Source organism: Protomyctophum bolini (genome assembly GCF_963924005.1).
Source record: "Protomyctophum bolini genome assembly, chromosome: 14".
NCBI lineage: Eukaryota > Metazoa > Chordata > Actinopteri > Myctophiformes > Myctophidae > Protomyctophum > Protomyctophum bolini.
In genome coordinates this window covers 24,371,471-24,395,300 of record NC_137875.1, presented here as the reverse complement: position 1 = coordinate 24,395,300, position 23,830 = coordinate 24,371,471, and the positions used below count along the sequence as shown (strand labels likewise).

General features: G+C 41.8%; 4 protein-coding genes across 7 annotated transcripts; 2 read left to right on the top strand and 2 right to left on the bottom strand.

Moving 5' to 3' along the window:
* Nucleotides 1–913: 913 nt before the first annotated feature.
* Nucleotides 914–8,055, bottom strand: gfral (GDNF family receptor alpha like). The gene is made up of 10 exons (XM_080782927.1): nucleotides 7,344–8,055; nucleotides 5,166–5,271; nucleotides 4,592–4,723; nucleotides 4,013–4,168; nucleotides 3,746–3,808; nucleotides 3,320–3,635; nucleotides 2,176–2,423; nucleotides 1,904–1,984; nucleotides 1,704–1,785; nucleotides 914–1,606 (listed from the first exon to the last, which is right to left on the bottom strand). Exons 2-10 carry the CDS (start codon nucleotides 5,200–5,202, stop codon nucleotides 1,456–1,458), a joined length of 1,266 nt encoding a protein of 421 aa, XP_080639053.1. The 5' UTR covers nucleotides 5,203–5,271; nucleotides 7,344–8,055; the 3' UTR covers nucleotides 914–1,455.
* Nucleotides 6,621–10,149, top strand: LOC308327910 (uncharacterized protein). 4 transcript variants are annotated; one of them, XM_080781543.1, is made up of 4 exons: nucleotides 6,621–6,784; nucleotides 8,184–8,648; nucleotides 9,010–9,169; nucleotides 9,700–10,149. In XM_080781543.1, exons 2-4 carry the CDS (start codon nucleotides 8,196–8,198, stop codon nucleotides 9,840–9,842), a joined length of 756 nt encoding a protein of 251 aa, XP_080637669.1. In that variant the 5' UTR covers nucleotides 6,621–6,784; nucleotides 8,184–8,195; the 3' UTR covers nucleotides 9,843–10,149. The 4 variants fall into 4 exon arrangements, with proteins under 4 accessions (XP_080637669.1, XP_080637670.1, XP_080637671.1 ...); XM_080781544.1 differs by lacking the exon at nucleotides 6,621–6,784 and adding an exon at nucleotides 7,082–7,414; XM_080781545.1 differs by lacking the exon at nucleotides 6,621–6,784 and adding an exon at nucleotides 9,491–9,522 and having other exon boundaries at nucleotides 8,050–8,648; nucleotides 9,700–9,767.
* Nucleotides 10,150–11,135: 986 nt separating this feature from the next.
* pdrg1 (p53 and DNA-damage regulated 1) lies at nucleotides 11,136–15,095 on the bottom strand. Its single transcript, XM_080781326.1, has 5 exons — nucleotides 14,983–15,095; nucleotides 13,689–13,761; nucleotides 13,529–13,603; nucleotides 12,625–12,705; nucleotides 11,136–12,043 (listed from the first exon to the last, which is right to left on the bottom strand). The coding sequence occupies exons 1-5, from the start codon at nucleotides 15,064–15,066 to the stop codon at nucleotides 11,961–11,963; spliced, it is 396 nt and encodes a 131-aa protein (XP_080637452.1). The 5' UTR covers nucleotides 15,067–15,095; the 3' UTR covers nucleotides 11,136–11,960.
* Nucleotides 15,096–17,583: 2,488 nt separating this feature from the next.
* Nucleotides 17,584–19,524, top strand: LOC308328818 (sodium- and chloride-dependent creatine transporter 1-like; the record flags this gene model as incomplete). The annotated part of the gene is made up of 1 exon (XM_080782926.1): nucleotides 17,584–19,524. The coding sequence occupies one exon, from the start codon at nucleotides 17,584–17,586 to the stop codon at nucleotides 19,522–19,524; it is 1,941 nt and encodes a 646-aa protein (XP_080639052.1).
* Nucleotides 19,525–23,830: the final 4,306 nt, after the last annotated feature.

The window sequence follows — 23,830 nt, the reverse complement described above, 5'->3', positions numbered from 1 at the left end:
AACTACTGTATAATCATAGTGTACATGTTATGAGATAATGAAAAAGAAGGTGAATGACCAGTGTCTGTTAGTAGTTAGTTACTGTAGAAAGCAAACTTGGGACTGTATCAGCTGGAAAAGGATGAATAAACACTTCCTCCTAATCAACTGCTATTAAAAAGCCTTTGAGCAATGCACTTAAGTCTGTATTTGTACAAGGAGACTGCTAACAAGGTTGATTTTTATTATCATTATTATCCTGGCTCTGGTCACTTATAGGTGATATATGATTTTGTTTCTTTTTCACAACAAAAGCTCAGAATTCTTTTAGTAATCATTGGCATTAGGGATGTAATGATACATTTTAACAGCGATACCATACGTATCACATTTTGTGACAAAATGTGACTATACTTTGATTAGAATGAAAGGCAAAATGTGACTATACTTTTATTAGAATGACTGTCTTTTTTTTCTTTCTATGAAAGCATGGAATCATAGCAAAATAATTATGTATTGGTTAATTAGAGTGAATAAAGTTCTACAGCTTATAGAACTGAAGTCAAGTAAAAACTCTTAAATTCAGAGAGTACTAGACACCTATGCCATCATGCATAGTGAAGGTTTAATTTCCCAACATTGAAAATTCAACTAATCAAACTCATTGCTATTGTCTGTAATGACTTAAAATGTAACTCATGGAGTCAGTGAAGATTATGAAAAACATAGACATTTATTACAGGACAAAAGTGTGCAATAACAGTTCTCACATTGGTTCTCTTTTGTTAGTTTCATGCCCAATTTAGATCATGATATAAAAATCAAAACAACAGATTCTTCATTATAAACTACATATTAGGCTATAGAGAATTACATCACAGTTGTTTTTTTGAGGGGCACTAGTAGCCCCTCCTATATACAGCTATTTGCCATTGATAATGAAAGGAGAAATTAGGTCAAAATATGACGTAAATTTGTGGCAACAAACATTAAATGCCATTGACAATGAAGGGAAAATTTACGTCATATGTAAACGAGCAAATCAGCTAACCAATCACAGGCAACAGGCATTCTGATTGGCCAGTATGAGATGATCTATGATGATGTATGATGATAAGAGTGCCCTACACTTCACACAGGTGTGATTTTTCTTGAAATGTGACCAACAGAACAAGATCGTGGATAAAAGCAGCTGAAAAAGGTTCTCTCAGGAGGGTGGCTGGAATCTCCCTTAGGGTTTGGATGAGAAGCTCGGCCATCTGGAAGGGACTCAGAGTAGAGCCACTGCCTTTGCGCAAAAAGGAAACAATTTGGGTGATATGGGGTAGTAAGTAAGGATTAAGGATGAGTCCCAGGGAAGTTTTCCAGACACACCCAGCTGGAAAGAGGCCACGGGGCAGCCCAAGGACCAGGTGGGGGATCATCTCTCCACGCTGGCCTCAAAATGCCTTGGGTTCCCCCAGTCAGAGCTACATGCTAATGTGGCCAGGGAAAGGGAAGCCTTGGATTCTCGAGTGGAACTGCTACTTCTGCAACTCGACTACGGATAAGTGGATGAAGATGGATGGATGGATGGATAGATGGTTTTTCAGGAGACTGAAAATTTGTGTTATCCCTTGCTCTCATCCTATGGGTGGAAAAAAAATGTATGTGTATCACTGAATTATAATACATATTACAGAATTATTATAAATTCTAATTTATTAGTGTCTTTATGTACTTACCCAACTTTATATAAAACGATGATGGTCACTAGAAGAACAACTCCAACAAGTATCACGTATGAAAACACATATAGTAACTGATCTGAAAGAACAAGCAGTAAAATACAGAACGCCACAGTATGTGTGTATATACTGTATAGTGTATACTGACTGCGACATATGATGAAGTTTATAATTCTGTAGTCCAAATGGACACTTACTGGTTATCCACCTGTGACCTTCCTCTGATTCATTCATTTCCAACAGCTCATAAGGAGTGTTCATCCGTCTCCAAAGTATCACTGAAAGGAACAGGAAAAAGAGCTAACAGGTAGTTCCCAACATCATGAAAACGGCTGTCGCTTCATCAGAAAGAACTGAGGTTGAACATGGAGAGACACTGAGACAAACTGACCTGGCCATTTTTGCCATTCATCAGAATTAAATAAATAAATATATAAGGCTTGCAGAGTCAAACAAAAATTGTACTCACTGAAGTGTGACCGATTATGGAGTACGTCATGAAGTATTTTGCACCTCTGTTCATCATTATTGTACAGTCCAATGCATGTACAAGGATACTGAAGCTCTGTGCCCATGGTGGCCACAAAGGCCTTTCTACATTCAACATCTGCACCATGGATAAGAGCTGGATCCATTTGACTGACACATTCATCAATGTCATTGCACTGTGGATAGTCATCATGCCAGCATTTGGCCTGGTATGTTTTTAACAGCTCCCTGTGAAGTTGAAGAAAACATCTTATGGGTAAAATCAAAATAAATAATTTAACCTTAAACCATACCCTATTCTGGGCATGTTATGATAGGCGAACATTCAGTGAAAATAGGCAAACATTCAGCTGGCAGTGGTGATGTCAGACAGTAGGAACATTTCTATACACTTTTGTTGGCATGTATGCTACATATAGCCTATGTAGGGATTGTCCATTAACTTGGTTTGGGAGGGCTCTGGCGAGAACATGGGTTTTTGTACTTTAATTGTACTTTCCATAATTGCTCCTCCACAAATTAATTAATCTTTATGTCCACTGTGACACATAGTAGAACCTTTAGTAATAGTCTGTTGATCACTAGTTTTGCTTCATTCATTCCCGAATATAAATTAATAAACACTTCTTAATGAATTAATGTCTGACTGTACCACGTTCTCTTTACACTTTTGGCTAAGTATTCAATCAATCAATCAAAATGAGATTGATATAAAATCTCATTAGCTTATGGAGCATGACAATGATCGGCTGTGATGTTTAATTATAGGATGTTCAAGTTAGACCACAGAGTCATAACACAGAACACTTGTTTCCCATTAGGGACATTACTGGAGATAAACTAAAAGTGAAACTGTATTAGAAGATGTTGTAGTCAGATTACAGGTACATCATGCAGAATCAAATATGACGATGGAGACAATGGGCTGTATTTTGCGTGTCTTAAGTACCAGGTCTTATTCCCTAACTTGAGTAAATGAAAGACCTGGAGGCGTGATCAATGCCATTTGGCTATTCTGAGTGGCCAAAGAGCATTGACCACTCCTCCAGGTCTTTAGTTTACTCAAGTTAGGGAATAAGACCTGGTACTTAAGACACGCAAAATACAGCCCTATAGCTTGATACCTGCAGTTCCAATTCCCCAGGCAGTGGTTGAGCGCATCCAGACAGGTCCAGGCCTCACCACCACACATGCCACTGTGCAGAATGCTCTTGAAATGCACACAGGCTTGATCCCACGGCTCACAATCACACATGACGAGCATCTCTGCCACATTGCTGGGCATGCCGCCATAGAAGTGTCGAGATACCTGCCGACAGCGGGTGCTGTCGCACTGCTCTGGTGCACATGCATCTACGAGAGGTACCAGATACTTGTTGCAAATGTGGTCACTGATGCAGACCGTCACTCGTTTTGAGCAGGATCCAGTGTTGTCATATACTGAAAAATAAATGAACAATAATAACAATAATAATTATGAGCTCAGCTTTAGAGCACACACAAAAAACCTTTTGATAGTAGTTCATTTCAATCATTGACAAAATAATTACCATATTCTATTAGATCGCTAGTTTGCCAGTCCATCAGTGGGGCACCTTTGTTTTGTTGAGGAACTGTACACATAATAGCAAAGATGATTAAAACAAATGTTTGGAGATATTCACATGATTGTGGGACTTATCTACAAAATATCAATTACAGCCCGTCTATTGTGCCGGATACCAAAAATGTATCAGAGCATTCAGAGTTTGTTTAGTGAACAAATATGTAATTTTAGCCATTAATGCTTATCATTGAGTATAGTGAGAATACTGCACCTGGTGTTTGGTGGCATTGTGTGTTAAGCAGTTGCAGAAAGGCACAAAGCCGCTCCTCCCAGGCACACATACAGCCTTGCAGTGACGGAAATCTTTCCAATATGGACTGTACGCTCACATTACACGCCTTTGAGCCTTTTATTTGGCACGCTTCATCTTGTGTAAAATATACAAAGAGGGAGGCAGAAAAACAGGATTTCTTTTTTTACATAAGCAAGCAAGGTCTTTTCTATGCAGCAGGTGTTTTCTACATGCAGTTAAAGGCTCGGTTCTATGGTTTATCAACAATATGTTGAGTGAAAAATGTAAAATTAATTTAAAATACAATAAGCTTCATTTTTTACTGTTCCCTCAGCAACCGAAGACAGGTGAAGGCCCTTCATCATTATTGATTTGGTTGCCACTTGCCACAGACCATGCTCCAGGCGGTTGCCTCAGTATTAGATTTCAACCATATTCCAAGAAGTGCAATTGAATTGAAATGCCTTGTTAGCTTTGTGTCCCAAAACATCATTGCCGTCACTAGACAATAGAAAATTCTCTACAGCATTGTTTAAAAATGATAAATGTGACTTTTACCTTTGACATCACATGTACCACTGGAAAATACATGTTCACTGCTGCAGAAGTCTGATATACAGGTATCCGTCAGAGCCAAGCAGTCTGAAGGATGAGATGAAATCTTGATGCTCATTATCTGATGAATAGTTCCTGAAATAGGATAATGAAACTATGACTCAAAATCATTTCTAGAGACCTTTTGGGTTACAAAACAAAATGAGTTAGGTTATAATAATAATAATGGATTTTATTTATAATGCACTTTACATTCCTTGGAATCTCAAGTGCTACAGTAGGCATTAGGCAAAAATATGAGGCAATAGGTAAAATACAGAACAAAATAACATTACACGATTAAAAGCACACAGTTTAGCATTAAAAAAAACAGTGTTATTGGTCAGGGAATAAAGTCAGTGGGTTTGGGGGGTCCTGTCTTAAAACTGTTACAAGTGTAATGTAACTAATGTTTTTTCTGCTAAATTCATCAAGCTCACTAAACATGAGAAATGTGTTAATACATTTTAATGTTGTATTCATAACTAACAGTAGAATATCAGACCATGCAATTAATTTAATCATCAGACTCACTCACCTATTGTTACTGCTATTGCCAAATATATCGGTTGCATGACAGCTACGTTCGTGTTGGTTGGGCAGGTCAAGTGGACAGTTCCACATCTGCTGTTCAGCTAAACACCCTTCATGACGTCATGTGTAGTAGAAACCACCTCCAGTCAATTTGAAATCAAGGTGCAAATGTAGCTCAGAACGTAATACAATTTAGGGAGTGTAAATTACTTCCACTGCTGGTCATGGAAAAGACAAGTCGTATTTTAACTAGGATTTGGGCTATTTTGAGGTTGCCATGTTCACAAAACAATTGTAGCTTATTTGGTTGTTTGTTTTCAATTCAATGTTCAATGTTAGGCTACAACAAAAAAGTGAATCTGGTTTTACCGCTAAATACAAATCTGCATGTTGATGGGGAGATTAAGGGGTGCATAGTTCCAATTATAGTAAATTTATAATGTAATAGTAGTAGAATATCAGGCCTTTATTCTTTTAAAATGTAGGCGTATAGCACGGCACTTAATGCAATTTCATACACGTTGCAGCGGTCTCCTATAGCCATTTTATGAATCTTTGAAACATCTCGCCGACACTCAAGCGGAGCGCAGCACGGCGTGAACGGAGGCTATGTACATCTGTCTCCCATGGAGAGTGGAATAACTACTCAGGGACCCTACCATGGGCCAAACTTCAGAAATAGTAAGGGTCCCGAAAGGGGCTATAGGCACCAGTCAGCTTGTCAATATGGACCCCTTATAGCTTAAATGTGGGTTACAGGCGAGTGGGTTACTACAACAAGAAATCATTATGCAGGATCAGCACAGGAGTATAGAAGTGTATATTTGCACGTCTCTAAATTATGATGAATTGAAAACGGTGGACCCTTTTGTAAACAAGTGTAATGCTTTATGGTGTCATCCACTCACAGTTAACAGTTTTTGCATTGAGTTGGGCTTGAAATGTACTGTAATTCTGCAAACTGTTAATAAAGACTAATTTATGCTGAAGCTGTGAAGAGACTGGAAGGGGGCAATATAAGGGTTGCCGTACAAAAGGAAAGGAAAGGGAGCCGATTAAAATATATGCATGGACAAGAGGCAATTTCTGGAATTCATTTGTTATAAACTGTGCCGTCTAAATAGAGGGAGGATCAGAAAGGATAAAGATGGTATCGGATGCAGCCAGGTGATTCTTGAACATTACTGACACCAAGTCAGACAACTATCTGGGTTAAATTAGAGAATATACTGTGTGACTGCGGGATCACATTGGCAATGGAAAGAATTGTGAATGATCAATCAATCCAGTACATACAGTAGTGGTAATGCATCGCTACTTGTGCTGTGTAAATGCAGGGGAATCTGAAAGGATAAAGATGTACAGTATATAGTTTGCATTGTGAAGATGATATATCACAATCCAGTAGATGGCAGTAATGCATTGATTATGGATGCCTGGCAACTGTGCCAAGCCAACCGCCATATTAACAAAACCCCAAAGACCACAAACCGACCCGATATTATTATTATAACCATATAAAGAAAAATAGGCTACACTCAAGACTCACTCTACCGGTACAGTCTTTGTCTACTGGGAAATTAACACCCATTGCGTCATTCTGGGCGCTTTGAAAAACACAAGGTAAGTTATTGTGTTGTGACATTCTGTGTGTATAGGCTAGGCTATTTATTTGTAAATCATTTTAAACGGGTCTGTGTCCGTGGCGATCGAGGTTGAGCAGCTAAATAAGCATTTTAAAACCTGCTCTGAGATCAAAAGAAAAAGTCTCGTCTACATTAAATGTGCTGCAATGTGTTTTTGTTTCAAACACATTTGTTGGAATTTACCAGTTGGTTCTGATATAGGTCCACTACGAAGGACCACTCTGATCTTACCTCAGTCTACACCTTATATTTTCGCCAAAAAAGGCCTCGCGATCTTTGCTATTTTTTGGGGGCGAATGCCCCCAACCTGATGGAACATGGAATGTGTGGCTGGATGAATTTCTGATAGAACAGGATCGAGTCTGCTCTCCTCTAGGTTATGGTAAACAACAGAAACACAGTAGCCAAACACTAACAGAAAACACATGAGCTAAATGCCTACGGCATTTAAAACTTGAACACATTGTATTGCACATGTCGATATTTAGCAAAGTTCATTGGGTAGCAATAGCATGACATTGTCTTGTCTTTAATACCTGGAGTCTTTGTTCTTTTTCTCCCTTCATGTACTCCAAAAAAGGCAGCTGGGTTTAACCAAAACAAAACGGTTTGTCCCTTCTTGATAGTGGTTGGTTGAGAAACTCCTGTGAAATATAGGCTACTGCAGCTTTGAGCAACAAATAGTGAGCAATAAAGTTAATATTTATGTATTACATTAAAGATACATAATCTAAAAGTATCTAAATATGTAACTAAAAGTAGGCGGCAAAACTCATCAACTACACCTGGTAAAAACAGTCTGTCCAGTGTCCACCAAGGTGACTACCATTTCCCAATCACCCAGGCATATGCTCTGTCAATCAGGCCTGGAGAGGCGTGCCCATTGCCCACTCATCTAATTAACCAATAATCTGGAGTTTGCATGTTCTGTCCCCTAGGGTAGGTACCATAGAGGTAGGTACCCTCACAAAAAACATGCAGTAATCCTGGTCTCTAAACTGCCTCCCCCTGGCCAGCCGGGCGCCTGATGGAGGGGAAAGGAACTAGTTGGAATAACGTGTTCCTTCCACGTGCTACGTCTAACCAGGGAAACTCCCCCGTCAGGTGTTAAGGAGCAACTTGGACACTCAGGCATGAAGTTCAAGTCCGTTGCTCTCCCAATGTCCCCCATATATGGGGGCTAGGTTGGCGGAGGGTGTGTAGAGCCCAGGATCACATTAGATAATTGACACAGGAGTGAAAAATGGGTTACAAAATTAAGTAAAAAAAAGTAATAATGTCAAATAACAGCATATAGAAGCCATTTGGCTTCTATAATCTATAGGTAGTATGTAATCAAGTAAAACATGTCTCATGTGTCAAAATCTTTGTTGCAGATTGTGGGGAAAATGGAAGACTATGGTGATAGCTCTCGGTCCAAACGAAGACGCATTAATGCCAGTGTTGCAGAGCACTTGCAGGACTTGGTTGCATTTGAAACAGACAAACAGATTCTTGGGACTCCAAAAGAAGAGTTGGAGTCTGCAGTATACAATATAATGGACAGCCCTAGTACATCCCCAACAATGAGCCACCACGGTACCCCGGGTGTGAGGTACATCCCCAGTGCAGACCCACATGGCATGGGAGAGAATTTGTTGATCAAATTGATAACTCTCCTGGAGGAAGTGAAGGACACCCAGAAGGTACATAGTCAAATGTTAAATGCCCTGATGAAGCAAAGAGAGGTTGTGGCGCCGTCGCTGGAGCCACCCGAAGGAGCAGAGTTCCCACTGACCACAATCCAAGATGTCCAATCCATGAATGAGAAGCTGTGTGACTCAAAGTTCATGTCTGGAGTTGTATGTTCACTACAAATAACTTATTCACTTTACGTTTTTGTACTTTGCTGGTCTGTTAGGATCTTCCCCTTTGTGTGTGCATGTAGAGAAGGATACCCCTCAAGAGTTACTTTGCTTGACATCCGAGAGGGTGGAGAATGGAGCCGGTAGTGGGCAGGGCAGTGCTAAGGCGGGACCTCTTGGGAGGTATTCAAGGGTGAGGATGGCAGAGGGCTGGAGGAAGATGAGTGGACTTGTGAAAGAATAGGGTAGCTTAATCAATAATACATTGTGGAATGGGACCAATAGAGTTAAGTGGGGTAAAGATGGAATGAAAACTTGGTGTGGCGTTTCATTGCCGTTACTTATATTATACTTTCAGGTTGCCATGCTTGGAGACATAGGGGGTACTACACTGGATGATGCAACCAGAAGAATGATGGCGTTCCTCATGTCAAATGAATTGGCAATCCAGTACAACCTTTTTGGACGTCATGGCAAGAACAAATTCCGAGACCTGCGACTTTTTGATGTCATATATGGTAATTTAGAGTTAATTGTTCAAAACATTTTATGTAATGAAGTACATGTATGTAGGTAGCTGCATGCTACATGCATACTACTGTATAGTGCATGCTACAGAATACAGCTGGCATGTGCCTAGGGGGCAAATCAACGTTAAAAAATTTGCCAATGTGCACTAGCTTGTTTCTTTAATATACCATTGAAAGGTTTGTAATCACTGAGAAATGTATTGTAAAAAGAAATCTCCAAGTTGTATTACGTTGAAAGAACGGCCAAGGTATTAGTGATCTTAAAACTAAATTTTCTGGTTCTGTATGCATGAATGATATTTTTTACAGACCTTGAGCATCCTTACTGTCAGCCTTGTCAGGTACTCTATTCATGTGAATTTTCACCCGATAGCAATTGCTCGGTAGGATTTAGATTGTCATGGTGAATCCATTGGAGTTCCTTTCACAAGCATACAAATTCCTCAGTGATTCAAAACATTTTAACTTTTCATAATGCTATATCTAGCTAGAATTATTAAGTTGTCCTCTCTTTTTAGGGGCACTGAAGTACAATGGAGTCACTCAAGGAATTAACCAGAAGGATGCAGAGCTGGCTCTCTCCAAATGGTTCACAGGAGCTCGTGATAGAGGCGGAATGAGAGCTCAGAGAGCACGGAAAGAGGGCTCGGAGAGCACTTGAAAAAAGAAGGAAAAAAAAGACTGGAAGATGGGGCACAGTCCCAGTCAGCAAAGTGTCACCTGGTCGTACCAGGTGACTAATTGACATTACTTGCACATTGTGCATAGACAAGTGATTTTGATGTATATATGTATGCCTTCTGTTTTTGCACATTTGGCACTGCTGCTACAGATATCAACATACGTGTCTTAAGAGGTTTATCATACCTGCTGTTCTATCTGTACTTTAATTATATTTCTGTCATCTATTATTTTATTTCAACTTCATTACATCAGTATTGTTACTTTAAAAACAGGTATAAACAGGTCCCACCATTTCACTGCTTGTTGTACCTATATTGAGTAATTGACAAATCCCTCTTGATTCTTGTTCAGATTAGTTCCAGACGAAAATGTCACATTTTGAAATGGATCCACATCCATTGCCTGGTTGATTAAGCTCAGCTGGTACACGTTATGGACATGCCACAAAGTATGGACATAAAAGTTAAAAAATGTCTTCCTCATTTATATATATATATATATTTTGCCATAACCTCGCCTCACCAGGCTTTCCACCGCCTCGGAGGAAAGCCTGGTCTCTGTTTGATCCGAGCTGGGGCCGGATGATGTGGTTACGTCATGTTGTAGTATTGTTTTGTAGTCGCCAGACAGGATGAACAGGTGGCGACAACTTCCTTTTCCCTCTCAATAAAAGCTCTCGCTTACGAGAGCTTTTATTGCTTTTAATCAAACAGGAAGCGTTTGTTGTAGGCAAACCATTGCCTACAACATGACGTAAGCATATCATCCGGCTCCAGCCCGGATCATATACCGAAATGAAATGGTGCCCAGGCTAATTTTGCCATAATTGTGAATGTTAAAAATGTTAGGGTTCTGTTAGTCAACTTTATACACCATTTTAATTTGAAATGTCCTGAGTTGGTGTTGGTTAGTCAGACCACACTCTCACAGTATGTTAAATGGTAGTGTTTACTACAAATATACTGCAGTTCTCCCAAATCAGATCTGATCAGGATCCACTCAGTGGACATTAATTCACTTGCTCCTACATAAATTGGATAAACATGTATTCATATTTATTATGTTTTGCTTATATAGTAATACGTCCTACAGTTATCACTGTCATTTGACTACTGGTATTTGACTCTTCGTGAGCAAGACTGAGCAAGACTTGAGTCAGCGTTTAATACCCTACAATTGTTTCTAATTATGTAAAATAGAATAACACATAAAATAGTACTTTACATGTGTATAACTTAACAGAAATTGATAGATACAATGACAAAAGTGGTTTCATATGGCTTAAATACATTTACTGAACAAAGACATATCTGACCTATCAGCCATCTTGTGGCTGATATACTGTGTAGTATACGGTAATCGCCTTCTTCCCATTTCAGAATAGTCATTTGGGCAGCACTTTTGGTTAGTTAGTCTTTCAGCATTCATACTGCAAATGTCAGGTACAGTAACTCCAGAACAGTTTGGCAGATTTTCAGGGAACTTGGTAGAAATTATCTCTGGGCTGCCCTAGAAAAATGTCTCAAGGTCACAGTCAATATTACATTGGTCATATCTCAGGAAGGGAGAGAGATGTTGGTGTGCATTTATTAATGGTCTTGACATTTGAAAACAGACTATATATATGTGCCAAACTGAAATAGAAGCGAGACTTGTTCATAGCCATCCATGCCTGTTCAATAACTGGTCAACGCAACAGTACTGTACACAGAAGATGCTTTAAAACGTCCTGATGAGATTCTGTGGCACTTTCTGAGTCCAAAAACCCAATAAGTAGGTAATCACATCTGTTAGTTAGGCTTTGTTCAGGTAAATCTGATCTATAGGGCCGACTGTTATTTGCATTGCAAGTGACCAAATCTATCTGCATTGGTTTCTGTGGTAACAACGTAAGGACATAGGTGTAGGTAATGATTAACTGAAACTCAACTGCTGTACAACAGTTCAGACTTGAGTCACAATTCAAACACCACTTACGAGTCTGGTTCAAATGTAATTCACAAAAATCTGTTTCCATGTGTTTTGTTGCTGTTCAGACTCCAATCTCTATAGTCCAAGTGTGATATTAGCTGCCAGTCTGAGCATAGCCACAATGTCATCTCTTCAGTAGGCTGTTAATAGCTTTGATCTCATCACCAGAGAGTGGGGAAAGGTTGCAGCCTCGCAGCTCTGGTTTACCTGCAAACATACATAAATCCGGTATACCCAATGCCAAGATTTATACATCTAGTTTTCTAGAACACCTGTTATATCGCCACAATAAGCTACCTGACCTGCCGGGGACCTGTGGTCTGAGGAGCACTTTTTCTAGTTTATTATTGGAGCCATGAAGAGGTGGCATCAATAAGACTTTTTAAAAGGTAGGCAAACTCCATTAGAAGTCAATATGACATCACAATGACATGACACGCCACGCTGTTAAACCCTGTCTTGTTAGTTGAACAAGGGACCTTCCGGTTTCCGCTTGACATTCTGAGTAGATATTGTGTGAAATCATATTTTTAAGAGGAAAATTCTGAAACTTAGTATTTTGGCACAGATACTCCAACACAGATGTAACCTAGGTTTACAAAATGAGCAATGCATTTTCCGAATGGCATACATTCTAAAATGTGACCCTTTTATGGGGTGCATACAAGCAACAGATAGTCTTTTCGCAAGGCATTACTGAATCTCAGCATTTTCGAATAATATTTGACATTATGTAATATGTAGCCAGCCACTTTTAATACAGATTTAATACTGTATATATATCTTACCTTGAATCTCATGGAGATGATTGACTTTTGCTTTTAGGCCTTTGCGAAGATCATTTATTTCCTTGTCTAGTTGTTCTTGGTCTATGAATGAAGAAGCAAAGATCAACAGGGTTTACAGTTGTTGTAATTGTAAGCAACATAATTAACGCAAACCTTTTCCTCACCCTAGCACACCGGCCTTGACCCTTAACGCACCCCTCACCAACCTTAATCCGGTCGTTTTAACGCACCCCTCACCAACCTTAATCCAGTCGGACCAATGCTATGTCTAACCAAAGTATGCCTCCCTGTCTGCCGAGATGGGTGGGCAGACAAACGCAATTAGCAGTTTCTGATACAAACAAGAAAACAGCCTGCTTGAATTACAGCGAACAACTTCTAAAACTCATCCCATTTAGACCTGAGGCCGGTCTTCATGGGTAAAAGGCACCCAAAACATGTATTTTGTCTATTGATTACTCACCCCATGGAGACTTGAATTCATGGATTTGTTTAGTTTTTTGTCACTTTCCTAAGCCAATATTTTGATGACCAGCAGTGGTTGGTTACCTACTGTATGGAAACACAAAGGAGACTATTTGTGTCTCCGCCACTGCTGGTGGATAACTGCTGGTTATCAAAATAATAGCCGATAAGTACCCATTTATTGGTTTCATTTTTATAGGGTTCCAATTTTGTCTGCCCATTTGTGTCATCACTTCTATTTCACTCATCTAATCTGTATCCTGACTGATATGGGTTCTCTATCCTGATTGGATAATTAAATTGGTATCCCGACCCATTTTCTTTCTTCATTTTCGATATTTTTAATATATTTTCAAAAATAGTAGCTTCTATATCTGCTATTTTTGAGAACCACTGTTCTAAATCCTAAGCTGGGTATATAACTTGGGACAGCTCATACCTTTCTGAATCATCACTTTTGCCTTCGGTTTAGGAAATTGTATAAACATGTTTCCAAAGCAAACCTTTACTTTCCCTGAAAAAAGAAAGAAAGAAACAACACATCAGTTATAGTTTAGCATAGGACAAGCTGACAAAGCAAATTAACCTGGGTCACCCACCTGAATCTGTGTCTTTCTGCAATGCATTCAATGCCTCCCTGTTCCTGTTCCGTTTTAGATCTAGATCCACAATCTGAAAATTACACAGGCAAGTTGGTCAAGTTGGTCTCATACTAATCATCAGTACTAGAGGACGGTCCTGGTATATAAAACCAGCAGTCCTAGAGGTCCTGGTAGTATAGAAAACCAGCAGTACTAGAGGTCCTGGTAGGATATAAAACCAGCAGTCCTAGAGGTCCTGGGATAGTTTCCTATCCTACCAGGACCTCTAGCACTGCTGGTTTTCTATCCTACCAGGACCTCTTGGACTGCTGGTTTCCTATCCCAGGACCTCTAGGACTGCTGGTTTTATATCCTACCAGGACCTCTAGTACTGCTGGTTTTCTATACTACCAGGACCTCTAGGACTGCTGGTTTTATATACCAGGACCGTCCTCTAGTACTGATGATTTTCTAACCAATCATCCGTAGAATACTAGAACGTGTACATATACGTTTGTGTTCTATTCTAATTTCTACCTTAAAATAAATAAAATACCGATAATGTTCACCAGTTTCCTCCTTCCACCTGATGGGGACTATGTAAACACTCTGGTGTAATATTAACACAGGAGAATCAGGGGCCTGTGCACCGAGCACGTAAATCACGGCCTGGGCAATTATAGTGAAAGTTAGCCCTACAATGCAGAACCCAATGCTACTGAAGTTTCTGACATTTTTTAGACCCAGAGCATTGGACATCCAAATTTCAGAAAAGCTTTACGGAGGGTTCCGAGAGGGGCTAAGTGAAAGTATAGTATGTAAAACCGCTCTCAAAGGGCACCTACGACGAACGGCTGCAATTCGAAACTGGCCCCCGTAAAATCTGAACCCCCCCCCCCCCTCACAGTATATGTTTCTTTTCCCTTTTTACCTCTTTATGATGAATTCCTGTTCTGTTCTTTAGAGAACACATACAATTATATAAATATACACTATAGAAGTGTATATTTGTACGTCTCTAAATGTTTTGATAATTGAACAAGGAGTAGGACCCTCTTGTAAACAAGTGTATATGCTTTATTGGGTAGTCCACTCACAGTTAACAGTTTTTGTGTTGAGTTGTGCTTGCAATGTACTGTAATTCTGCAAACTGTTAATAAATACTGACAATCAATCAGTCAAATTAAGGCACAGGAGCCAACAGAAGCTAGCTTAGCGGTTAGCATCGGTAACATAACATAACATAACACGTTAGTAAAAAGCTGGCCAAAAGCAAGCTGTATTCATTATAACGTTACGGTCAGATAGTTACTTGTTGTTTGCTGGAGAGAACATCTTCTGCAGCATCTTCAATCTCTGCCAAATACTGCAGAACACGCGTAGATTCAGCGTCCATATCCAAACCGTGTGTTGCTATCAAAATACGTCCGATCGGAAACAACGTCTGACAACTTGCAACTCTGACAACCGTTCACTTCATGGGGCCCAGACAGGGGGGCAGTCAGACAGATATTTTGTGAAGCCACCTGAAGCCACTGAGGAAATCGGGATTTCCTGAAAGTTCATATAATGGCCTGTTGTGGCGCTGTCATTGGACCCAGAAAAACCCATAGCCCCATTGAAGTCCATGTATTTGGGCCCAACTTCACCTAGACTGTATTACCTTAATAAACATGGTCATGAATACTTTCTGCTTCCAGTCACTAGTTTAAAGTCTCATTTCTAATGCCATAATATTCTTTTTGGAAAATGATGGTCCCATTTATTTAAAAAATGACCATAAAGTCGCGTATGTTCTGAGGGGCGTGGCTACCGTTACAGTCTATGATCTGGATTCCCCTCCCACTCGAGTCAAAATAAAAACCAACGGAGAAGAAGGGGGGAAGTCCCGCCTCGTTGTCTGGGCCAGCCAATGGCCAGCTGGGCCAAAACGGATCTAGAAAAATGGCGTCGACTTACAATACAAGGACTGACCATAGAGTATTAAAAGGATAGAGACTAAACTGGCGCGAAGCTCCGCCCCCTCCGCTATTCATGTTAGTGGAAGTTGCTCAGTGGCATTTTGAAGCACCCGGAAGGCTGCCGGAAGTACCGTCTATTTCCGCATTTTTTCGCTGATTCAGCATTTGGACACCAAATTTTGGTGTCCAAATGCGGAAGTGCAGCTGGGCTTTAACATTGATCGCTCGGTTGCACGGGGTTTCCTCGTCAAGAATCCACGGGTCCGCCTGCAGTCCTTCCTCTTACCACTAGGGCCCAGCGCTTCAACATTGGAGTGCATAGCTGGCCCCTTGGGACTGACAGGCTTCATTTTACGTTCATGTTAGACCCAGAGAACGCTTTGTCCATATCTATGGGCCCAGAGTAACCTCGCCTCACCAGGCTTTCTAGTCCAGGCAATCTAGCCCATTTTAGACACATAAATCGGACTAATTAAAATAGTTTTGTGTGTGTGTGTGTGTGTGTGTGTGTGTGTGTGTGTGTGTGTGTGTGTGTGTGTGTGTGTGTGTGTGTGTGTATATGTGTGTATATATGTGTGTATGTATATATATGCACCATTTACCACACACTTGTCTTGATGAGAGTGCCAGTTGCTAGTGAGAGTTGCTAATGAGAGTTGCTAGTGCCAGTTGCTAGTGAGAGTTGCTAGTGCCAGTTGCTAGTGAGAGTTGCTAGTGAGAGTTGCTAGTGCCAGTTGCTAGTGAGAGTTGCTAGTGAGAGTTGCTAGTGCCAGTTGCTAGTGAGAGTTGCTAGTGCCAGTTGCTAGTGCCAGTTGCTAGTGAGAGTTGCTAGTGCCAGTTGCTAGTGAGAGTTGCTAGTGCCAGTTGCTAGTGCCAGTTGCTAGTGAGAGTTGCTAGTGCCAGTTGTTAGTGCCAGTTGCTAGTGAGAGTTGCTAGTGCCAGTTGCTAGTGAGAGTTGCTAGTGCCAGTAGCTAGTGCCAGTTGCTAGTGAGAGTTGCTAGTGAGAGTTGCTAGTGCCAGTTGCTAGTGAGAGTTGCTAGTGCCAGTTGCTAGTGAGAGTTGCTAGTGAGAGTTGGTAGTTCCAGTTGCTAGTGCCAGTTGCTAGTGAGAGTTGCTAGTGCCAGTTGCTAGTGAGAGTTGCTAGTGTCAGTTGCTAGTGAGAGTTGCTAGTGCCAGTTGCTAGTGCCAGTTGCTAGTGAGAGTTGCTAGTGAGAGTTGCTAGTGAGAGTTGCTAGTGCCAGTTGCTAGTGAGAGTTTCTAGTGCCAGTTGCTAGTGAGAGTTGCTAGTGCCAGTTGCTAGTGAGAGTTGCTAGTGCCAGTTGCTAGTGCCAGTTGCTAGTGCCAGTTGCTAGTGAGAGTTGTTAGTGCCAGTTGCTAGTGCCAGTTGCTAGTGAGAGTTGCTAGTGCCAGTTGCTAGTGCCAGTTGCTAGTGAGAGTTGCTAGTGCCAGTTGCTATTTGCCAGTTGCCAGTTGACTCAACTAGGACTTTGCAGTAATGCCGTGTGTTCTCGCATGAGAAGTTTCACAAAAGTGATGACAATGGGCGGAGCCTGGTTTTATACCACCAAGCCGGAGGGGGTGGTCAAGCGGCTCCCATTGGTCCCAAACCCAGTCAATCAATTGCAGTGTACATGGATTTTGGCCAGGCAAAAATGGATTTGGACAGGCGGCTGGCTCCGTGTCCTCACCTTATTGTAGATACGCCTCTGGTTCATGTACTTTTTCATGGGTTGGAAAGTGGCTGTGGCCTGAAGAGAGTGACATCACCGATTCCAGTGAAGTCATGTGACTCATTTCATGACTCCTCACGCTTATTTAAGACTGTGTGTTCTGCCGGAAGATGGATTCTCTTGACTGGATCAGTATCTGAGCAGGTATATATACAGGTAGAAAGCAATCCTTTTAATTGTATTAGTAGTCCGAGAAGAGTTCATTCAGTGAATAACAACAGAATGAAGACAGAGGGTGGTTTGGAGGAGGTTCCGGTGGCAAATAAGAGGGAACACCTAATCCCCATCGGAGAAGACCCCCCGAAAGGTGAAGACCCTCCCAAAGGTGAAGACCCCTCCGACGGCACCCCGCCACAAAGGGAGACATGGACCAGACAGTTGGACTTCATCATGTCCTGCTTGGGTTTAGCAGTGGGCCTGGGCAACGTGTGGCGTTTCCCGTACCTGTGCTACAAGAACGGTGGAGGAGTGTTTTTGATCCCATACCTGCTTGTCATGGTCTTGGCCGGGATTCCGCTCTTCTTCCTGGAGATAGCTGTGGGTCAGTTTACGAAAGCAGGAAGCACCAAGGCCTGGGGCATTGCTCCTCTGTTTCAAGGTGTAGGTTTTGCACCCATGATCATTGTGTTTTTCCTAACCACCTACTACATCATTATCATGGCTTGGTCATTGTACTACATAGCCATGTCCTTGGCCTCCACCTTCACCTGGTCTGCCCTTCCCTGGGCCACCTGTGGCAATGAATGGAACACGCCAATGTGCATGGAGGACTTTAGCCTTGCCAAGTGTCTGAAAGGAACTCTAGGGGACGTCAGCTTCCCTCCCAACATGACGACTTGTGAGGACCTCGCTCAGCACTCACGATCATCCGTTGTCGAGTTCTGGGAGAACAAGGTGTTGAACATATCTGCTGGTTTGGAGCACCCCGGTGTGCTGAACTGGGAGATGATGTTGTGTCTGGTGGCTGTTTGGGTCATGGTGTACTTCTGTGTGTGGAAAGGGGTTAAGTCTACTGGCAAGGTTGCATACTTTACAGCCACCTCCCCCTATGTGCTACTCGTCATCTTACTGGTCAAAGCACTCACACTTCCTGGAGCTTACAATGGCATTGTGTACTACCTCAAACCTGATTGGTCTAAACTAGGCGAGGCACAAATGTGGGTTGACGCAGTGACTCAGATCTTCTTCTCCTATTCCATCGGAATGGGAGCCCTGCCTGCTCTGGGAAGCTACAACAGATACAACTATGACTGCTTCAGAGATTCCTACATTCTGTCTCTGATAAACAGCGGAACCAGTTTCATGGCCGGATTTGTCGTTTTCGCCATACTTGGATATATGGCTGCTGAACAGGGAGTGGCCATCTCTGAGGTGACCACGGCAGGTCCGGGGCTGGCGTTCATAGTGTACCCTAAAGCCGTGTCTATGATGCCGGGAGCACCTGTCTGGGCTGCGCTGTTTTTCTTCATGCTGCTGTTGCTGGGAGTGGACAGTCAGTTTGTATTGGTTGAAGGGGTCATCACGGGGCTGCTGGATCTGCTTCCTAAGAGATTCGAACATCGCTACCAACGGGAGATTGCCGTGGCATTATACAGTTTCCTATGCTTCCTCATGGGCCTCTCCATGATAACACAGGGGGGTATGTATGTGTTGCAGCTATTTGACTACTATGCTGTCAGTGGAATCACTCTACTATGGCAAGCATTTTGGCAATGTGTGGTGGTGGCCTGGGTTTATGGAGCTGATCGCTTCATGGTTGATGTTGCTAATATGATGGGCTACAAACCGCGCTTGACTTGGTGGATCAAGTTGTGCTGGTCCATCTTTAGCCCCTGTGTCTGTGTGGGTGTCTTCTTGTTTAGCTGTATTAAGTATGAGCCGTTGACCTACAACACATACGTGTATCCATGGTGGGCCACATTGATTGGCTGGTGTATTTCTCTGTCCTCAATGCTGTGTGTACCTGTTGTCCTGCTCTACAAGCTATACCATGCCAAAGGCACATTCAAGGAGCGTTGGAACCTTCTGACGACTCCTGTTTGGGGTCCTCATCATTTGGAGAACATGTCTCCGGACACAGACATGAAGTCTCTGCCATCTCTGTCCCCGAGGACAGAGGACAAGAGAATATTGTCTTGGATAGATGACGAGAGTGTTGTATAAGCCACAGACTACAAAATACATGGAAGAGTACCATTCCCTTCATAGGGAATGGCACAAATCTATGAAAATAAACAAAAATATAGCTGCAAGCAGCAATAAAATAAAGCAACAAAGGAAAAAGCTATACGCAATGCCTGTCTTCTAATGGGTTGCCCACTTCCAACCCATGTCAGTTAGCCCACATGTAGACCATGGTGGACCTACGTGGGCTTGCCCACTTCCAACCCATGCCCAGTTAGCTCATATGTAGACCATGTTGGACTTGAATGGGCTTTCCCACTTCCAACCCATGGTGGAGTGGTTAACCAGGCTACGAAATTATTGGACGCAGCTTTTTTGACGTTGTCAAAAGTGGATTGAGTAAATCATATAATTGACTCATTGGGAGATCTAAAGGTCAGAGGTCATTTGACGAATTACTGTGAGCTTCAGTTCTTGAACCCTCTACCATATTGCTTTGTGGAAAACGACAGCATAGCACTGCCAAAACGGCATAATCCGTACGAAAATAAGGGACAAAAAAATTACAAATAACAAAATGCCACAAATGACAACAGAGCGTAGTGTAGGCCAGACGAGAAAGAATATTTCAACCCATTCAGGACGGGAACCTCTTTTGGGGGTCTTGTTGCTATCTACAGTATATAGCAATATTCGGCCTCAGTCCTTAATCATTTTGAACAAATGTTAAAAAAGGGGTTTCTTTGTGAGCCATAAAAACTGATCCACAACCCAAAATGTTGATATAGCAGTGCATAGCGCAGGCAACCCACTAAAAATGGTCTGCTCTTTATTGTGAACAAGTTTGTGTGCCACTGTTCTCGCGAAACCTGACCACAGCAGGACGTATGGTCAATGTATTTCAATGAGAATGCATGTGGGAAAAACCCTTTTCCCCCCATCCGGAGCAGAAAATAAATCTTCACATGTGCGAGTGGACCATCCATGCACAGCCAGTGAGAACGGCTGCATTCATTAACATGGAGCGGCAGAAAATCAGTGCTCTATGCGCTTATGCTTGCCTGCCTGGTGGGTTTCAAGTGTCGAGCAGTAGTTCTCAAACATTTTAATTTCCACCTATAAGGACCCCCATAACTCTAGAAGTGTACAAATAGGAACCACCTCATATTTTTTTTCTTCATATATATCTAAATGGTGCCCGACTCTGTCTGTTGCCGGCAGCCTTTCTTTTATACTCAGCTGGAGCAATTAGTTTCGACTTTGGACTCAACCATGTCAAGGGGTAGATTAACTAATATAAATACATAAATACCGGTATACAAATTTATAAATACCTACACTACAACATTAACTCTCATATTAAAACTCCCTGAACTAAACCACTATTGATATGATTCTACTACAATACACTACTACTATTCTTAGCAACTCTAAACACACATTACAGCCCCACCCCGCTTCTGACTTGGTCCAGCCCAATTAATTACAGTGGCAAACTTCTCTCTTCCTGATTTTTAGACAGCTGGTGAATGGAAATGAAGCTCCACCCACGCTGCGGGGGCAAGATTTTCCGGGAATCTGGCCGACGCTGCAATCTGCTGCGTGGGTGGAACTTAATTTCCATCCACCAGCTGTCTAAAAACCCGGAAGAGACGCCGGAAGAGACGCCGGCAGACAGCGGCTTTTGGCCGCCCATGGAATCCTAGGTGTGCTCATACCCAACTTGCCTACCAACTTGGTAGGCCTACAATTCAATCATCACTTAGCATTACCCACTTCTCTCTACTTCACTCATATATTTTACACATATTGCACTTGCCAGATTATCACCAAATATTGTCTCCACAGGTGGAACTAGTTAGCCGAGTGACCAGCTCAGCTGGACAGGAAACAACTAAAAATATTCAGTTACATGTAATCAACAATAAAATCATTATTGCATTTCTTTACTACCAGCTTAGCTGGACAGGAAACAACTCAATATGTTCAGTTAAATGTAATCAACAATAAAATCATTATTGCATTTCTTTACTGCACAAACTACATTGTGAAAATTATGCCGTGCAAATACCAAAGTGCTCATCCAATCAACAGGATGTAAAATGATGTAGAAACCGTGCATCAAGGCCAGTCCAACGGTAAAACTCAGGACCTTACCCATGGTGTCAGTGCTTAAAGATGAAAAATAACTAAATTAGCAACAGGTTGTTTTATAAAGCAAAATAGCCGATGCACACTGGATACCTAATATTGATTTTCAAATGTCTAAGATCACTCATCACAGCAGCGTCATAACAATTAAACATAATGGAAGTAAAATTAAAAAAAAAGTATAGATAGAGTATGCACCTGTGCTTTTTGTGAGGAGAGTTCTCATCATCGCAATCCAAAACTGAGCTCCTCCCAGCCCTTTTACTGTGGTGAAGGCTTTTGCCCATTATCTTTCACCATACTGTCCTTAGTGTCCTAGTACTTCACTTTGCATATCTGGTCTCGAGCCGATATGGAAATAGTGTGTGCGGTCGCCGGTTGATGTATGTGTGTGGAAATTATCGGATATAGTAGGCGGGATCTAAACAAAACTGTAAACATATGCTGGACCAGCCTGGGTGACCTTGCATCGATGCAAGGTTACAGACACCGACTGTGCAGGGCACACAAGTACTGAAATATATGGGCATATGATCACCAAGCCCATATGGGCATATACTGGTGACATCAGGGATCTATCTCCATAATGGGAATAAAGTGACAAGGACTGACAGATTTAGAGATCTATATGCACATATCAGTCAGATCTGTGGTGCAATGTAGGCGTGAGGGCCCTGTGGCGGCCCGAAGATGTGAGTATGTCTAAATAACCTACGTCTAAGAATTTTCTACAAATAAGCCCATGCTCACTGGACTCCCCACAATCACTCCAGTCCACAACCGGAGAACTCGCCAGTTTACCAACTCGCCATAGTGAAAATTCTTCATCGATGTCTTCATCGTTGGGCTAACATGCTGTCTTCATCAGTGTAGATCAGTGTAGTATGTCAATCCCACAGATGTTATAGTTCATTTCCAAAGTAATACAATTATTTTTGTGCAATTAAATGGTCAGCTGTATGATGATAAAAAGTTGAGCATGTGAATACCAATGATAGTAGGCCTACAAATTCAGGATATTGTTTACTAATTAATTACATTGTTTCTGTATTTTGGAGTTTAAACTTTAGCATTCCTACAGTACTTCATCTAGTGTCAACTCTAAACAACTATCCTCTCTCTCTATCTCAATTCAATGCAATTTAAATGAAGGTGAAGTAAAACTAAAATGCACTAAACCGCGGCGAGTGGGCCGGAAAACTGGCGAGTTCTTCGGATACCCAACAGCGCAGCCAGGCCCTCACTTCCTCCCTCCCTGCCCATGGAAAGTCACATACAGTCCTCCAGTCCACATAGTGATGTACACCAGTAAGACGCGCAAACGCGGGAAGCGAACGCAGCTCGTACATATTTGGGTTTTTTAAAGATTTATTTTTAAGTCAAGTTATTTTTAAGTTAAGTTTTTAACTTAGCCATAACCATATAAGGAGTCCCCAAAGCAGCTATACGTCCAAATATGGAGTGTGTTGCATCAGCTCCATATATGGGCACAAAGGGGGGACACACGGACACACGGACAGACAGACATGATCTGCCAGGTCTCATAGTAAGTGCTCATTGCGTTCGCAAACACCTCCCAGGGGCCCAGTGCTGTGTTGCAGGTGTCACATGAGGAATTGATGGAATTTACAGCATCTGTGCTGCTGATTCAAGCCTTTAAAGGGCCAGTCCAGGGGTCACAGCCATGTTTTGGTCGTTTGATCTGTTCTGAGCTCAACAGGTTGGCTGGGGTCTCTGGAGCAGCTGGCATAGAAACGTTGTTTGCGTCGTTGTGCAATGGTGCATGAATTAGGCATTGTTCTTCTGAAGCAGGCGTCCCTGAAACATACAGAGCCTGACGAGCCTGTGTCATCCTTTACCCCTAGCTACAAAAAAAAACTTTCATTGACAGATTGGTGTGCCAGGGCATTACGTCAGCCTTTCTTGAATAAGCTCTCACCCTCAAATTCAGGTTCTTATGAGACTTTACTCATTGTCCTTGAACTTCCCATTAATGTAGGGCACATAGTTCAGAATGAGCCTCCAGTCTGTAAAATGGATCAGTGTCATTCCGCCCATAGTGCCCCAGCCAATCATATTTGGTGTCCAGGTCCTTAGAATGGAAATATATTTTGGACCAAATGCTTTGTTTAAAAGTTTCTGGAGCATTTTGACCCTCTCCGCATGAGCTCACTACTCAATGCAATCTTTCCTC

Bases quoted from the DNA above. Each gene is read 5' to 3' on its own strand.
- gfral (XM_080782927.1), bottom strand. From the start codon at position 5,202: ATGCAACCGATATATTTGGCAATAGCAGTAACAATAG. The intron at 3,809-4,012 runs GTGCAGTATTCT...TTATGTGTACAG, and splicing joins ACAATGCCACCAAACACCAG to TTCCTCAACAAAACAAAGGT. The intron at 1,985-2,175 runs GTGAGTACAATT...TGTTCCTTTCAG, and splicing joins CCATAATCGGTCACACTTCA to TGATACTTTGGAGACGGATG.
- LOC308327910 (XM_080781542.1), top strand. From the start codon at position 8,154: ATGTCTCATGTGTCAAAATCTTTGTTGCAGATTGTGGGGAAAATGGAA. The intron at 8,649-9,009 runs GTATGTTCACTA...TTATACTTTCAG, and splicing joins CAAAGTTCATGTCTGGAGTT to GTTGCCATGCTTGGAGACAT. The intron at 9,170-9,699 runs GTAATTTAGAGT...CTCTCTTTTTAG, and splicing joins ACTTTTTGATGTCATATATG to GGGCACTGAAGTACAATGGA.
- pdrg1 (XM_080781326.1), bottom strand. From the start codon at position 15,066: ATGGACGCTGAATCTACGCGTGTTCTGCAGTATTTGGCAGAGATTGAA. The intron at 13,762-14,982 runs GTAACTATCTGA...TGTAATTTTCAG, and splicing joins TTCTCTCCAGCAAACAACAA to ATTGTGGATCTAGATCTAAA. The intron at 12,044-12,624 runs GTAAGATATATA...GTATGTTTGCAG, and splicing joins TCATCTCCATGAGATTCAAG to GTAAACCAGAGCTGCGAGGC.